Source organism: Etheostoma spectabile, chromosome 17 (assembly GCF_008692095.1).
Source record: "Etheostoma spectabile isolate EspeVRDwgs_2016 chromosome 17, UIUC_Espe_1.0, whole genome shotgun sequence".
Taxonomy (NCBI): domain Eukaryota; kingdom Metazoa; phylum Chordata; class Actinopteri; order Perciformes; family Percidae; genus Etheostoma; species Etheostoma spectabile.
The window spans coordinates 18,149,924-18,167,184 of NC_045749.1; the positions used below are offsets into that span (position 1 = coordinate 18,149,924).

General features: G+C 41.7%; 1 protein-coding gene across 2 annotated transcripts in view; it reads right to left on the minus strand.

The window, feature by feature from the left end:
* Positions 1 to 17,261, minus strand: part of lyst (lysosomal trafficking regulator) — a 67,942-nt gene that overhangs the window by 15,107 nt on the left and 35,574 nt on the right. Inside the window, exons 10-29 of one of the 2 annotated variants that reach the window (XM_032542112.1) lie at positions 15,114 to 15,325; positions 14,923 to 14,989; positions 14,394 to 14,503; positions 12,589 to 12,958; positions 12,339 to 12,492; positions 12,053 to 12,226; positions 11,791 to 11,951; positions 9,654 to 9,844; positions 8,802 to 9,047; positions 7,662 to 7,835; positions 6,787 to 6,936; positions 6,508 to 6,645; positions 6,232 to 6,427; positions 6,017 to 6,145; positions 4,420 to 5,044; positions 2,919 to 3,099; positions 2,257 to 2,426; positions 1,872 to 2,102; positions 1,515 to 1,681; positions 230 to 382 (exon numbers count right to left, since the gene is read on the minus strand). In XM_032542112.1, the coding sequence (XP_032398003.1) occupies positions 230 to 382; positions 1,515 to 1,681; positions 1,872 to 2,102; positions 2,257 to 2,426; positions 2,919 to 3,099; positions 4,420 to 5,044; positions 6,017 to 6,145; positions 6,232 to 6,427; positions 6,508 to 6,645; positions 6,787 to 6,936; positions 7,662 to 7,835; positions 8,802 to 9,047; positions 9,654 to 9,844; positions 11,791 to 11,951; positions 12,053 to 12,226; positions 12,339 to 12,492; positions 12,589 to 12,958; positions 14,394 to 14,503; positions 14,923 to 14,989; positions 15,114 to 15,325 (3,999 nt within the window). Of the gene's footprint in view, positions 1 to 229; positions 383 to 1,514; positions 1,682 to 1,871; positions 2,103 to 2,256; positions 2,427 to 2,918; positions 3,100 to 4,419; positions 5,045 to 6,016; positions 6,146 to 6,231; positions 6,431 to 6,507; positions 6,646 to 6,786; positions 6,937 to 7,661; positions 7,836 to 8,801; positions 9,048 to 9,653; positions 9,845 to 11,790; positions 11,952 to 12,052; positions 12,227 to 12,338; positions 12,493 to 12,588; positions 12,959 to 14,393; positions 14,504 to 14,922; positions 14,990 to 15,113; positions 15,326 to 17,261 lie in introns of both variants that reach the window. The other variant, XM_032542111.1, reaches the window with a different exon arrangement.

The following is a 17,261-nucleotide window of genomic DNA, read 5'->3' on the forward strand; positions in this document are numbered from 1 at the left end:
CTGAAGGGAGGGGAGAGGGGTATCTGGCCATAGGAGCAGTAGTGCTGTCTGGGAATGCGGGGAATAATGGAATCCTTAATGGCAATGGAACCTTCAGATGGGGATGAGGAGAGGATCAATAAACAGACAGGTGAGGGTGGAGAAGTGAAATGCCTGAAAACACATGGTAGTCAATTCCACATTGACCGCACACCAGATTTCTGCTATTGCATTAGTTATAAATACTCACCCGCGATGCTCTTGCGCTTCTGATAGATGGCGTGATGTGGAGAGCTTGGTGTATTAACAGAGCTGCTCAGCTTCCGAGGTTCCTGATTGGCTGTCGTCTTTATGAACTCAATCGCTGACTGAAGGACACGGAACTGCAAAGCCACAGCCATCTCTGGGAAAAAAATAACAATCAGAGACAATGAACTTGTCATGATAGAAGTTAGCTTCATGCAATAATCACATGCACAATTTGATTTGTGACATGAATGATGCCTTGCAATGACACAGGATTGACAGCTGTGGTAATATTTTCTCATTTTTCAGGTTGACTAATGTAAATACAGACAAAATTTGTGATGTTTTAATCAGATGATTTTAAAAGTCCCATGGCATGAAAATTTTCCTTTGAGTTTTTTTAACATTAATATGTGTTCCCCCAGTGGCTAGACATGGCGATAGGTGTAAACCGAGCCCTGGGTATCCTGCTCTACTGGTAATTTGGCCCATCCATGAGAGAGAGACATCAAGGCTTTCAAATGAGCAAAGTGTCAAGGCCACCCACCCCCAAAAGCTACAGACTCAGAAATGGCACATACTAAGGAAAGCTCATTGTGGGACTGGCTCTAGTGGCTGTAATTCTGCACTAAGGCTGCATTTTTGGAAATAGACTTCAGATATGGTATTAGGGGACAACTAAGGTCTATATAAAAGCATCCAAAGAGCACCATGTCATGGGACCTTTAAATTCTTCTTTTCAGTCTTGGGTAACAAGAAGAAAGAAAGTGTGGGAAGAAATCCTTACATGGCACTTTGGGGTAGTTGATCATGCTATTGATCAAATCTCACAAACACGCACCTCATCACAAACTGGTGACATTTATCAATTTGGCCCAATGAGGGCAGTGATACAGTCGAGAATAATTACTAAAATGACAAACAACCAAAGGCTGCCATGTACAGACCCATATGTCTTTGTAATATTTCTGTGATCACAGAATGATTATATCATTTCAAAAAATTGAAAAGAAATAAGAGATGAGAGAGATACTTTTCAGAGAACAAATTTAAGAAAAAATGAGAAAACTATTTAGTGGGAAGATGGAGATGTGAGATATACATCTCAAATTATAGTTTTTTTCTTAAATGAGTTTCCACTCTGCAGTTGTAGATAATGAAGTGACAGCCCAGTTTCTTTCTGCAGCAGAGCTTGACAGCTTGATATCATCCAGAACTGCAGAGCATAGTAGATGGCAACACTGATGTATTTTTGCATGTGTATTGAATTTCAGAAATACAGCCCTCACCCTGTGTGCGACGCATCTTGCTGGTCTGCATGAAACCCAGCAAGGTAATGAGGTCTTCAATGATGCGAAAGTACTGGGACCCCGAAGAGCTGCACGAGTGGATTGTCACAGCTACTAACAGCTGCTGGATGTCACACACCAGGAGCTTGTAGTCATTCAGGGGAATACTGCAGAGGAAGGAAAAGAAAAGCAAGAAAATATGAAGCACAGGTCTGCTGTGAGTCTACCACTCGTATATGCCAGATCAATCAACTGTGAGAGGATTGATGATTCAATTCATGGCTCAAAGGTTCAAGACAAAACCCATGAACCAATGGAGGTGTTTGAATGAATCGTCCTCTGTTCTGGCAACCGTACCCATTCTCCATGCCATTGAGGGTGGAGAGGGTGTTAAAGAGCACGTAGAGCAGCCCGTGGTCTAGCAGGATGTCTGCCAGCTTGGGGCAGGCGTTGAGGAGCTGCAGCAGCATACAAAGGATGTTGTGCACCAAGGAGTTCTCATAAAGGGAGTTCTCAATGAGTCCCAACACTGGGATGATACAGCGCCTTCTAAAGGGTGAGATATTTTCCATTTCGTCCAGATCCAGACTGGAAAGAAATACACAAAAGAAAAATAGTATAGCGTGCATAAATATGTGTGCATCAAACACATTTATTCATACACTAGACAATCCTATGCATAATGTTCTAAGATAAAGCATTGGACGATGTGGCTCGACAACTGTATTGTCCCTGGACTCACTCTTCCTCTAGGCCCACCAGCCGTCCAAACAGCATCTCCAGGAAGCATTCGAGGAGCCCCTGGCTGCCCTGGTGAATGTACAGCTGGTTGGCGAGCAGCGAGAAGCCGTGGTTCTTCAGAAACCTCTCCTTCTGCTCCTTAAGGGCTCTGCTGAAATATGCATCTAGCAGCTAGGAGAGAGGGGCAAAATAATATGCAGTAACAGAAAGGTTACACTCAACAATGGCAAAATATTGTTATTATTTGCTAACACGTTGGCACAGGGGAAAAAATGTATAACACAGAGACGATGTACGGAATAGTTTTACATTTTTGGGTGCTTATTTGCTCTCACCCTGAGAGTGAGATGAGAAGTCTGATACCACTCTTATGTCTATATGATAAATACTGCCAGCATCCGGTTAGCTTAGCATAAAGACTGAAAACGGAAGGAAGCAGCTAGCCTGGCTCCGTTAAAAAAGGAAACAAAATCTGCCTTAAACTCTTCTAAGATGTAAAACAAATATATCAATGTGACTTTAAAGAATGGTAATGAGCTAAAACATTTCTAATTGGGAGGTACTACTGTGTGTTATCTACCGGCACCATGACTGCAGTAAAGTTTGACTCCTGGTGCTAAATCAGATCAACAGGCTTCTCATCAAAGAGGATAGTGAACCAACCTTCATGACGCCTTGCTGGATGAGAGGCGATGAGTGGTTGACCAGGACAATGAGGGCCTCTGGCTGGATGAGCTTGTCCATCACCTCCTCAAGCATGAGGTCAGGCAACAGCAGCAAGATGCCCCGCAGAAGATCATAGAGTCCACAGCAGATCAGCACCAGACAGTCCTCAGTGCTGGACCTGAGAAACACAGCTTAGACTTTAGTGTTGAATTACTGTGCATGAACAGCTGGCCAAATTTCTTCTATCAGTGCTCAAAATGACATTTTCTCACACACACGCACGCACGCACGCACGCACGCACGCACGCACGCACGCACGCACGCACGCACGCACGCACGCACGCACGCACGCACGCACGCACGCACGCACGCACGCAGTTGTTGTATTTTGTATGCAACTAAGTAAAGAGCCTGACTGTTCAAATGAGGTATTTTCATAAATCAGCACAGCCAGAATTGAGAAAGCTATTAGGTTGTCGGTGTCTTTCAGCGAATACATTTCTGTTAAAATAATGCTGCCCACAGCACAGTGCTATATGAAGCTGATTTAATAACTGAGAGTGAATATTTTGCACCCCGGTGTTAAACTTAAAAACTTAACAGTCAGAAGAGAAGCTATTTGTCAATGAACACACAACAACCAGTTGCACATCAGTAAAGATACATTGTTGAACTTATCCATTTTCCTTCATACTGCAAGTTAAAGCATCTGAATACAAAACAGTCACCTCCCAATTTGAATTGAACCTTTTTTAGTTATTACATTTCTTTAAAGGTTTTTTTGGACAGCTTGAATTTATTCAACAAATCAAATCAGATGTCTTAATGTCAGACATCGTTGGTTAGAAAACAGGATTTTCCTCATTGTACATATCTTCTTATTTTTACTTTTTATACTGTTTACTTGAATGTTATGTTTGTCTGTGGACCAAATTGGTTAAAATGTCTTGTTGTCACCGTGGGATAGAGGGAAACGCAATTTCGATTTCTTTGTATGTTTTGACATGTGAAGAAATTGACAATAAAGCTGACTTTGACTTTGACTTTGAGGATTAGATAGAATATCTATTTTAATTGTTTCTTATTGCTTAAGACAGCAGTGGGCTGGCAAGTAGAAGTAAACCTGTAATTGCAGTACAAATCACTTTCAATTCCAAAGTTGGCTAAGGATTATTCCCATAACCAAATGCTGCATTTACATTATGTGAATCCCTACACAGCTTGTGTTTATCAAGCAGAGTGATAAAGTTTTATACCAGAACCAAACCCACATGAACATGTAGATAAAATGTTGAAAGAGACCATTAGTATTCACTGTTAGTCATTTATAAATTGGCCAAGGTTTAATGTGGGCTGACTTAATAAATATTATAATTAGTAGTGATATTGAGCATTCAGTCACATTAGAACATACTGAGAGTATTTTCTTGACATACAGTAATACTGTATGTGACCCTCAACCAAGCATGCCTTGTGAAAGGGTACAATTACAGCATACCTTTCATTGGAATCAGCCTTGCTGTTCGCCCTCTCGTAGCCAGGAGAGTAGGTGTAGCTCTCCCAGTCTTCAGGCACGGAGCCTCGGTCAGCCGAACTGGGCCAGCGGCCAATGGCCAACGAGCCGTTTGGAGCTGGGAACGCCAGGCCCAGACTGGCCAGGTTGCTGTGGCTCCTCTGGAAGGACTGAATTCCTTTCAGGCTGTCGGGGCGGCGCGGCACCTCATCACTGGCCCATTCAAACCTGTCCTCAGACTCTGCCACCCCAACACTGCCTTCTGCTAGGCTGTCCACCTCTGCCATCTCGTCCCGCTCCTCCTCCACACTGATGGAAGGAGCGTGCAGGGCTCCTCCCTCCCCTATGTCCTTAGAATCACAAATTGTCTTGGCTGATTCACAGCTGCTCAGGAGCTGCTCGTCACCTCCGCCCTTCTTGAGTGTCTCTGTGCTGCCAAGACCCTGCAGTGTGGGGAGGAAAACCCCGTCACCCTCACCTGCCTCATTTGAGCTACCGTGTCCAAGTCGAGGTGTAAGTAAAGGGGAGGAGTACGGAGATGGGGCCAGACTGGGTGGGCGTAACGACTGATCATCACCTCCATGTTGAGGGGAAGGACCGTGCACATGGCCTGGATAAAAGAACAAAATGATTCAGCACTTGTAAGTTATTAGACTTCTAACTGAAAGCTTCAAAGCGCCTTATTTGTATGCACACACTTGCAGTTTAAAAAAGTAATATTGATCGACTTGAGGCTGTGATGGATAACATGACAACATTGTACATTTAACTGCGTGCCATAGCGCAATATGTCAGTTCTGTTTAATTTGAATGTATTGTTGCAAGTATCAAAGCCAAATGTTTTTCATTTATACAGCCCTTTTCTAAAGTCATAGGGTGCTTTATAACAAATAAAAAAGAACAAAATTCAAAAAGCAGGCTTATGATGACAAGAGAGGCGCATAATTGAAAAACAGAGTAGAAAACTAAAGGCTCAGATTGAATAGGTAAAATAGCATAGTTTAAAAGATATAAGATGTTTAATAAAAAGGGGCTCCTACTACTAATGTTTATTTTTAATTTTTTTTAATTTAACCTTTATTTAACCAGGAAGTCCCTTGAAATTGAAATCTAATTTCCGAGGGAGACCTGGACACTTTTACTACTGTTAAGAGCAGCAGTTAGATTAAAGCTTTTGGAAAGCAAAACAACAAAGAATAGAAGTTTCAAACACATAATGAGCTAACCCACATGCATCAGCTTTTCCTAGAAGTAATGGTGTTTCCGTTAGGTACTTAAAATAAAACTCTGGTGACTAAACCACAGAGAGAAAACAGGGCTGATACAGCTCTAAACATTTCTAAACTAATTTTTCTGCTCGGACACACACACCCACAACACACACACACCACACACACACACACACAAAAACAACACACACACACACACACACACACACACACACACACACACACACACACACACACACACACAGCTGATCTCCCTATTTATAATGTCCTTCAAAAGCAATAAACTGAAGGTTTGTATTCACTGTGTAGGATGCCTTGGAGTACTTAGAGTAATACAGATGAAACAGCTGTACCTGCATAGGGAGCCTCAGTGAAGACAGTTGGGGAGAGTGACACCACAGAGCTGCTGGCAGACTTCCCTCCACTGTTGGAGTGTCTCAGATACATAATGGACTGCACCTTCTCCTGGTACAGCTTCCCATCTGACAAATAAGAGGCATCAAAGGAACTCAGTGCATTACATTAATGGCACTTTGATACAGAGGTGCTGCTTTCACTGCTTCCTCACCTATGTGTAGTGAGAAGTAGAAGCTGGATGGAGTGTGGCAGACGTAGGTGTTGGTTGGTGGGTGAACAGCCAGCAGGAAGTTGTAGATCAGTTTTAGCAGGTCCATATCTGGGGGAGACCCAAGTACCTCCTGGATGATTTTGACAAATGACATACAGACTTCCTGCGGGATGGCAGTCAGATGCTCGTCCCGATGTTCCTTAAGACAAACATAATGTGGTCAGTAACAGTCTCTGAAAGGATAAAGGTTATTGTTACAGTAGCTTTGTGACCTACCTGTAACACCTGGCAGGTGAGCAGGAAGCGGTGCACTACCTCAGCCTTGAGGAGCTGACGGATGTTATAGACCTGATAAGGGTGGTGCACCCTGATGAGGATCTCTAAGGCAGCAAGCAGTGTTTCCCACACTCCACACTGACAGAAACAAGAGAGTGAATGACAATGAAGAGGAAGACACATTAGGCGTGCAACCTCTAACATATATAGCAATTGTAAGTCGCTTTCGATAAAAAACATTTAATGTAATGAATGATCCTGTGATGTATGTGTGTTTACCTCAGCCTTGGCCCAGATCTTCCAGTCCAATAAGACGTCTGAGAGAAGCCCAATATCCTGCACCACAGCGATGGACTCAGCGTCCAAACGGAACTGCCCATCGTCCCCCAGGATGAGGATGGGTGCACTGCAACATCCATCCAGTAAAGTCTAGAAGTACAGAATAAGGCTCTCTAATAATCACTCTCTCCACAAACCAAATTACAGACACAAGGAGTCAATAAATAAATTCTCCATTACATTTTTTTTGATTGCGTATCACTCCGTCAAAACCACTACCATTTACTCCCTGAACTGCCCTGTCTGTATTGATCAGTCTATCATTTGTAACCAGCTTCACTGCAGTGGAAATACATCTTACAGTCCTTTGCAACCCGGGTAGACTGAGGTAAGATAGAAAGTGGCAGTTTTTCAGCATTAATAGACAAGTACAAGTGAAAATAAATCCAACAACTGTAATACATCATGCTCCTTTTAATATAAGAATAGTTAAGTCAATATATTGATTATATAGAATGTCACTAATCAGTGCAGTTCTGCACTATACAATATACTGTAGTATGTGTAAGCCTAAAGTGACAGAGGCAATCAGTGGGGCTGTGTGACTCTGCTGGAGCTCAGTGTTTCATCAAGTCAGACAGAATCCAATTCAGTGCACAGCCATCACACAGATCAATTACAGACACAGCCAGAGGGTCAAGTAACAGCAGAGTCACCAACACCGGCTCAGAGAGGCACCAGTGTGCTGGGCTGGATCGGACTCCTGGTAAAAATCTTTTTTAAAAAGACCTACAAGTGCCGGTGAATATGTTTTCCTGCACAAATCAGCAGAGGTTGTGGGAATAGAAGATAGCACAGTTCATGGTGTGACTCACTTTCAGCATATGATATCCCACAATGCATTTAGACTTGATGAGGACCTGGTGGATCATTGAGTATCCATGGTAACAGTCCATTTCATGGATGCGGTGTTGGTTAAACTTGGACAAAGACAGCAGCACCCTCAGGGCCAGAGCCTGGGTCTTCTCACAGTCACTCAGCTCCACCGTCTGGACAGCGCAGACCCAGACATGAGGGACAAAACAAATGCATGAATGTGAACAATGCAGGCCTGCAGATGGAGTTCTAAAACATTATTTCACACTGTCCCTGCTACAGTTATTGTGTTCTCACAAAAAGGCACACAGCAAGTCCAATATGAAACGAATATCAGACTTCATCTATAAAAGTGCCAATAAACTACGGTCCGTATTGGCAAGTAGTAACAAGTGCAACAAAACCAATGTGACTTCCCTCAGCCTACACAGGGAGGAGGCCTGTAACGGACATAATTAATAGTTTGAACATGAGGAAATATTTTGCCTTAAATATACTTTTACAAATTACTAAATCTTTGTCATTAATTTTTTTGGGCTTAGAAATACATGTTCTTTCGGTGCTAGTCGTAAATATTAGTATGAAGCAGCATAAAGACTTCAAATTTAAATGGGTTTCTGCAACTAATGATAATTTTCATAATTAATGAATCTGTGATTTATATGTTTGGTATATAAAACATCAAATCAGTGAGAAATGCCAACCATAATTTCCAAGAGCCCAAGGTGATTACATTTACTATAATGTTAAGACAAGGAAAAAACAAAAAATTCTCAGATTTCAGAAGCATTGGAATCATTAAATATGTGGCATTTGTGCATGAAAAATGACGAATAATTATTCGATAATCAAAATAGTTGGCTGTAAATTTTAATAATTAAAAAGCTCTCTTTTCTATGACAAAGTGTTTATGACTGTGATGTTTGTCGTCTCAAAAAAGATGCAAAGGTGTGTTAGAAAAAGAGGTGACAAGCAGAAGTTGAGGCAACATGTGACGTTATGATAAACATTCTTCTACATTGCTATGGTTTACTAAATCCAGCTGCCACTTTTCCCTCTCTGAAGATCTCCAGACCTAAAGTATTCCAGAAATATCTCTCACGAAGATAGAGCTCCATTAAAAATGTGCCCCATCCTACCTGTGCAAAGAGGAAGACAAAATTTCCTGTTCCTCCGATTTTGTGCAAGACGCTCTGCAGGCCATGTGTTTCAGTAGGGAGCAGAGTTCTGAGAGAGTTGGGCTCCAGGGAAACACTCTGCACTTCCTTGGAGCTGAACGGCCGCTGGGTGACCACAGTCTTGGCCTGGCCCTTCAGTCTGATTACAGGCTCATAGATGGTGTATACTCTAGGACTGCTGGGAGCATACACTACTGCCAAGCTCTCCTACACAGAAACACAATAAATCATTTTCAGGCAAAACTTTCATCCTGTAACTTTTAATTATTGACAGCTTTAGGTATTCACTGTAGTACATTTTATAGCACTTTTAGTTGTAATTCAATAAGCCCCAGCTGGTTTGGAGCTATAATTTCTTGCATGGATTTAGACCTGGATTAGATTTGGCAAGAGCATTTGGTAAGAAATTATAAAAATGTAGAGAGAAAATCATTTTTTCTTCTTACTTACTCCTTTCTTGTTTTAATTAATGGGAGAAAATGTATTTTCAGTCTCGACTGAAGTAGCTTAACTTTAATAGTTTTTTCCATTTGGGAAAAAAAATACTACCTACCGTGCAGTATCATTAATGAAAGCTAATTGGAACAGCACATTACTCATACACCGTGAAATGAAACAATAAATGAGACATAGGAGGGATTTAATTTCAGAGCACTTAAATCACAAAGTACAGGTTAAACAGCAGTGTTTTGACATGCAGAAATTGGGTGAAACAACAGTGACAATAAAACATTTATTTAGACTATTTTATAAGAGCATGTTTAATGTGTTGTGATTTGGATGTTGAGTTAATGCTTCATGTTAAGAACTTACAACCAAAGCCGTTGTGTCCACATCTGTATTTTTCATCAGAAGCTCTCGTACATGCTCACACTTTAGGCCTTCCAGAGTGACAAATTTGGAGACTGTCCCACTGGGCTTGCCATATTTACAGGGCATGATCGAGGTGAGGTCAGGCCCACTGGTGTACAGGTAGAAGGCCTCCTCAGATCCTATTCTGCATCCTGAAATACGGAGGTAAACAGAGTTACATTTACTCTCCTAATGAGACAAACACTGCAAATTGCTGTTATTATGGAATCCGGAAAACAGAATTGTAAGACATCCAACATGAACCCTAAATCAACCTCACAAGTAAATGATTAATCTTACCTAATGAAGTGAGATGTCTCTGTGTGTGCGTGCGTGCATGCGTGCATGTGTGTGCGTGTGTGTGTGTGCGCCTGCCTGTCTGTCTGTCTTTGGGGGCAAGGTAACCTGCACGTCACAGGCAGACGTCACCTGCAGAACGCCTAAAGTGCACATATTGTGCTTTTTGGCTTCTTCCCTTTCCTTTATTGTGTTATATATCTTTTTTGTGCACATTCTAGGTTTACAAAATTAAAAAGCCCAAATTTCCCCCTAAAGGGACGTACCATCTTCCAGAGAAAACACTGTTCACAAACTTCTCCTAACAGCTCTATTGTTGTCCAGCCTTTACTTCAGTATCAAACGTGCGTCACTTTGTTACACAAGTTATAATGATCGTCTAGCTGCTAGCGTGGCACTCTGTTATACTCTGCTTCTGACTGGCTAGTAGTCCTTACCTACCTACTGCGCATGTGCAACTCCCAACAAAGATGGAACAGAAGTAAGATGCCTCACCATGTAGCTAAAACAGATAGCTCAACACATAGGGTGAAAAGAGGAGCTGCAGCAATGTGCAATACAACAAAAATATGGTGTTTTTTTTAAATTAAACCATGTAAACCTATTCTTATATATCCTCTAAATACAATTATCAACCTCAAAATGAACATAATATGAACACAACAGTGGGGGGAGGCTTAGACGCCAGTACACTTTTTCCTGCTTCCAATGTTACATCCAATATTACATTACGATTGCTGGACGTACCAAACTGGACGTTTTTTCACTTTCCTGGAGCATGAGCGGATAGCATAGAGGAACACTGCAACTGTAAGTGTGCCTCTAACTTTCCCCATGTATAACTTATTACGTAAAAAAAAAAATCATATGCCTATTACAAGGGTCCCTGTAAAGTTACGCTTATAACGTACAGAATATATCTCCCTCACAAAAACCTGCCCAATATATTTATACAGCTAATAGATTACTACAATCACAACATAGTACTTGAAGGGGGAACAAAATTCTACACAACACCGAAAACATTAATGTATTTAACAGTCTTTCCCTTAGGTTGACTGCAGCAATTAAAAAAAAAAAGTTGACAACGCTCTGTACAGCATTGGGGGGAGGTTCAACGGCTTTGACTTTTTGCATTACATGAATACTAGATATAACGTTAACAAACTTTTCTCCGCTTTCCCCCTAGAAACAGTGGATTGCTTACATGGACATTGCACGAGAGACTAGACGAGCCCGTCGTCATTAAACTGTTGTGATGCAATATCGTTGACAAAAAAAGACATCTCTCCCTCTCCCTCTCCCTCTCTCTCTCTCTCTCTCTCTCTGTATTACAAATAACCCATAACGTAATAACATATGAAGTGACGCAAAGCGAGACCCTTGACACCTTGACGTTTTATTTCTTGTTTTCAAGGCAAGCCATTCACAGTCCATTGGAGAAGAATTCAGTTAGCCTTCCGAGTGAATGCTGAGAATCTACAGCAACCACCACATCACACCAGCAACACCCACTGGACTGGTTTTAAAATATAACTGCAACACAAACCATTACTGTATATGTATGAACAGTATATTTATTCACAGTACATAACGCTTATTAGAGAGAAGTTGGTAATTAGTGTACCGCCAGGGAGCAGCACTGAGGTGGAACAGATCAAATTGTATAAAGGATTATAACAGACTGCACTATGCATGTGGTAAGATAATAACAGGTAATGAGTGACTGACTGGGATTAAGTGTCAACGAGATCTTACAGACACATGATTCCAGTTGGATAAAGAAGACAGGAGGTCCTACCATTAAAGAGAAGCACAGTGCCCATGCTCCAGCGGCCACCCTGCTTCAACAGCTCCTCGGAGGACGGTGTACAGTGGCCCAACATGCAGAAGGTTTTGTTACTGTCAGATGATAAACTGGACTTTCTTGGTAGGGTGTATTCCAAGGAAACCTCACATTTCCTTGAACGGAAAGCAAGTTTAATGAAGGTTAATGTTCACTCATTTGCTAGATTTAAAACTAAACTTCCACAGTATTACGCTTGCTATCAAATATTCCTAACCTGATGCCACACACCCAGACAACCACTCGGCCGTGGATGTTCTTCTTGCCCTCTGGATGCTGGGTGTAAGTGAGGCCGAGGTGCTGCCATTCGCCTGCTCCGAGTAGTTCCTCACCAGAATCTGCCTGTGCAAGCAGCCCTGCTTTTATCTCATCGTTTGGGTCTATACAAATCCTGAGGGAACAGCACATTACAATACTTCAAGGTCCATAAATTATTTAGATTACGAAAGAGTAACACATTCGTCAGACACATCTTTGAGACTGTAGTCTACACTGGAGCTCACCTGAATGTGAGAGAGCCTGCAGAGAAGTCTGCCCACACTTGAAGCATCAGTGCCTTGGAGCCCATGGACAGAATATGAATGAGACCTTCCTCTACTAATCTCGTCCCAGCCTGAGACGAGCTATGGAGGGGCTCAGCTGCAGATGGGTTACTCTCTGGAAAAACAACAATGAAAGATTCTTAAAACCAGTTCATATAAATGGACTTATAGTAAGTCATAAAAGGGTCTTTGTGTAGTATCTGTGTCTCACCCTTGTCTTTGTCCCCATCCTTCTCCTCCAGCTCTGCCACTCTCAGCCACATAGAGGCACTGAAGCCACTAGCCATGTGGGGCCAGCAGTTCTGCCCTACCAGGGGCAAGTGGAGGGGAGCAATGTGCCAGGGAGAAGAACAGAGGTGACTTGGTCGGTGCTCGGTATCCCCCTCCCTGCGTCCAGGAGACAGTTTGCCCTTCCAGAGCGAACCAACACTTTTCCCTCCGCCAGCGCCGTTCGGTCTGGAGCCAGTGGACACCCCTCCTGGGGTTGAAGCCCCGACGATTATTGGAAAGGTCAGGAAGTGAAGAGGTACTATATTCACGTTGGCTTCTACGATTTGTAGGATGCCTTTAAGTAAAATCTCCTGCAGGCAACAAAGTAAATGTGAAGATTTTTTTTGATTTGATAAAGAAAACACAATCTGTGCTTACTCTGCATATTTACAATTAACGTATGTTTGGATCCCTCACTTAAGTGAATAAAAAAGCCAAACATCACATAAACACACTGCTGAGCAGTTTAATTGCTTTCATAGTCTGATCCATCTAAAACAGCGGTTAGGTTTATAATTTATAATTATTTATAATTTATAATTATTTAACAGCGTTAAACCTATGATAACCCTAAGAGTCTTGATAGAATGCAGAATCCCTGGGTAGCAGTACAAAAAGAATTCAAAAAAACAGTTCACGTCACTATGTTAACATGGTTAAAAATAAACCCCTCTCTTCCCTTTTTGGAACCTATTTCTTCAACACAGGTTATTAATGATGTCTGCTGCCGGAATCCAATTAAACACAGACCTGTGGTAATAAGTTGTTGAAACATAACTGTTCCGCACTCATTGGTGTTAATTGTATATAGAATAAAGTAAGCTGAGGGGAGTGTTACTGTATGTGTTAATGAGATTTAAAGAACCGAGAAGAGAGTGTGACTGGACGGGTGTCTTAGAAAAAGTGGTTAAAGTGGGCTGGAATGGTCCGGAACGGTGTTCCAGCACCTTCTATTAATAAGTAAATTAATCAGCTTCATACGTCTGTGTTTCCCATTTGTTTAAAATAGCGTCAAATATCTATTCCAGTGTTTTTTCACTATTTTTCATATATATTATATATGGGTTTTTTTCCATATATATATATATATATATATATATATATTTGCCATCATTGATGACTGTTAAGTTAGCTGCAAGTGAAGCCCGGTGTGTTTTATGTGGACTGACTGCGGTGTGTTTTATGTGGACTGACTGCGGTGTGTTTTATGTGGACTGACTGCGTCGGACTCTCTTTATAAACAGTCTATCGTTTGACTCAGTTGAAAAAAAACTATTCAATTTCAATTTAATTTTAAGTGCTTGTCAACAACCGGTCATAAGGACTTTGATTAATTTGGCATGCAGTTAACACACCAGTTATAATTTTGTTTTAATGAAAATTCAACTCCTGGCAATTGCTTCAGGTATTCTTCAACAATGTTTTGGAAGAAGGAAATAACGAGAATAACAGGTTAACCAGCTTTAAAACAAAGTTTTAAAAGTACTGTGCAGTGGATAGAGACGTTAAAGTAAGAAACGTTAAAGTCTAAACATTGCTTTAAAGTTTAAATTTGAGAACACTTTATAGGGTCTTAGGCTTCCCCCACCTGCCAGATTTCACTTTAACCCCTGATTACAAACACGATCTTGTACCTGCCGAAAAATGAAGTGTGCAGACAGTGTGAGCATAAGCTATCAGTGTCAACACCCTGAACATAAACTGACATTGCGCATTGCTGAGTGACTGATAGAGATTGCTATTTACAGTAGGTGGGGTCTTTTCCAAGAAGAGGCGAATCAATAGAGCCAGTTCCTCCGCTGTGATTTGCTGGCTCACCATGGCAACCAGCAGCTCCACTAGCACAGCCTGGCAATCTGAATGTAGACCAATGAAGAGCAGATTACGTAAACAGTTTTCATTCACTTCGGTATGCACCCGAACACGACCCAAAACAGCATCACTGCATGCTTTGCTCTCAGCAAAAAAAAATATATGAAAGCAAAAGAAAAAAACACAGACACATGGCAATACCTTACAATGCAAATTAAGATAAAAACAAATTCTATGTATGAAATCAATCCATTGGGTACAGATTTCCCCAGGAATATCTACAATTATTCAGAATGAGTATGATGTTTGAACCCTGAGGACTCAGTCAAAATGTCAGCAGCAGGAAAAAAAAAATCTATCTTAGGAACGCAGCAAACTGAGTGTACCCAATGTTTTCACACATGTGACAAATGAATAATATCCAACAGTGTCAGATAAATATAAGCCAGAATATATAACAAACCTGTAAAGGAGGGGTCTGTTTGGCTGAGGATGTTGTGGAAGCCAGACAGGATGGTTTTGACTCCTCCCTGTTAGACCAGAACAAAGGGTCAGTCTTACTACTCCGAGCACAGTTGAGGAGAAAAGTAAGACACAGACATGATGCTCAGGCGGTTAAGAGTAGTAGAAAGAAGAAGAAGGGGTCAGTCTGACCTGGTCATAGAGCAGGGCAGCATTACGGTGGTTGGCGTGTACAGCACCCAGCAGGCTGTGAAACACGTGACTCAAAACCTCCAGATCTGGGGAGCCAGTGGAGAGTAGCTTCAGCTCCATAATGCAGATCTCCGGGAACAGCAGCACGCCACGCCTGGGCCCGTCTGCCACCGCCACAAACTCACGCAGCACAGCAGGCTCCACCTTTACTCCTAAGAGAACCACCACACACACCAGGGCAAGATCAGAGACACAACAAGAGACTCGCACACAGACATGGAGAGATGATAAACGTCACACTGACTGGCACACCACACATGCTAACACAGAACGCACACTGGCCGGCCGTGTTGCTGAAACATCTTCACAATCCACAGGCATTCCCTGCTTAGCTTGGAGGCAGCTCATAAAAATGAATAAGCCTGAGTCCTGTGCTCAGCCTCAGAGCATCATGGGAGTCCCCTCATGATTTACAGGAGAGCTGCCCAGCAGGCTCTCACGCAGCTTCTGGGACCTCCTTTATTAATGAAGCTTGCTCTCTCTCCCTATGCACAGCTACACAGTTTGCCTCCAGTTAACACTCACACATCGAGACATACAGTATACTGCCGTCAGTAAATGTAAACTAAAAGCCGTATATGCAGACTTAGCGATGGTAAATCAAATTGCAGCAAACCATAAGTTTACATTTTGCAGTTTTTTGGGAAAAAAATGTACTTGTTGGTCCACAAAATACAGTACTTCAATTGACCTCCTCTCACATATTGCATAACTGAAAAAGAGAAGCTGGCAAAGAGTAAATACAGTTAGATTTGCGGTATTACTTGCATAAATAAACACCTATTGAAGTGCACTCAGTTCTGCCTTTCTGCTGCTTTTAGCAATTTGCTAAAATACAACAAATTGCTGGCTGAACTTAAAAACCCCGAAAGGTCTGACTATGAATAGGCTTACAACAATGCCATCCCAAGGTAATCACACAGCGCAGCTGAGTGAAAGTTTCAAAATAAGGCTCACTAAGTGAAGTACAATAAACCAACATATAATCAACTTGACAAACGGACTTCATCACATATAGCGGCATCACACCACACCACATTTGTTGAACAGCGACGAAGGGAGGATGGGTCTCTCTCCACCCATTTCTTTCAGATCCAAAAAAAAATAACGGGAAACAAGCCACAGCTCTCACTGCTGTTGCTTGTGGCACGAGCATAGGCCTACGGAGGCTGCACTACAACGGACTTGCAGCCTGAAACGTCCGCTGCTTAGGAAGACATGACCCACAAAAATGGCGTTGAGGCTGCGGTTTTGCTCGCATACACAGAGGGATGAGGAGAGGAGATGCTTACAGAGATGGCAAAAGTACTCACTTCCCGTACTCTAGTGGAAGTACAGATAATTGTGTTAAAAATACTCTGGTAAAAGTAGAAGTACTGGTTTAACTTCTTTACTCAAGTAAAAGTAACAAAGTAGAGGCTTGGAAATTTAATTTAAAATAAAAGTAAAAGTAGCCTTGCGAATGACAAAGCTACCTGGACCAGACAGAGGTTACTAGAGAGCACGCTGAGGAACTACAGTGGGCATGGAAAAAAGGCTCTTTATTCTTTATATGCCATTGGCTATATTTTAAATGGCTGCCAATAGGCCTAAACTATATAGCTTATTTATTGGGACAGAGACTGGGACTCGTGGTTGATAAGATTCTGACCGAGTAGCAAGATATGAATTCAAGAGTGATTTTGTGAGAAGTCTGTGTATATTCCCATCCAATTAGATTCAATTTGGTATTGATGACGCAAAAATAATAACTAACTCCAGTAAAATTATTTTAAACTTTGTGAGGACTAGATTAGGACTGGATTTAAAGCTGATTCTGTTATCCAACTTCGGCCCGGGGGTGTCTGTTAAAACACGGACGGAGACAACTTCTCTCTGTCGATGCTTTATTAAATCAAGCATCAGTATAAACATGGGGGGGTGGTAAAAAAAGAAATAAATAACAATGTAAAGGCTACCATACATAATGCACAGGAATCATATATGCTAGTAAATAATAACAATAAACCCACTATTAATTACATTATCTTAATGAGCAAAGACGTTCAGCAATCGCCCTTATATCAAATCAACAGCCAGGTGTAACCT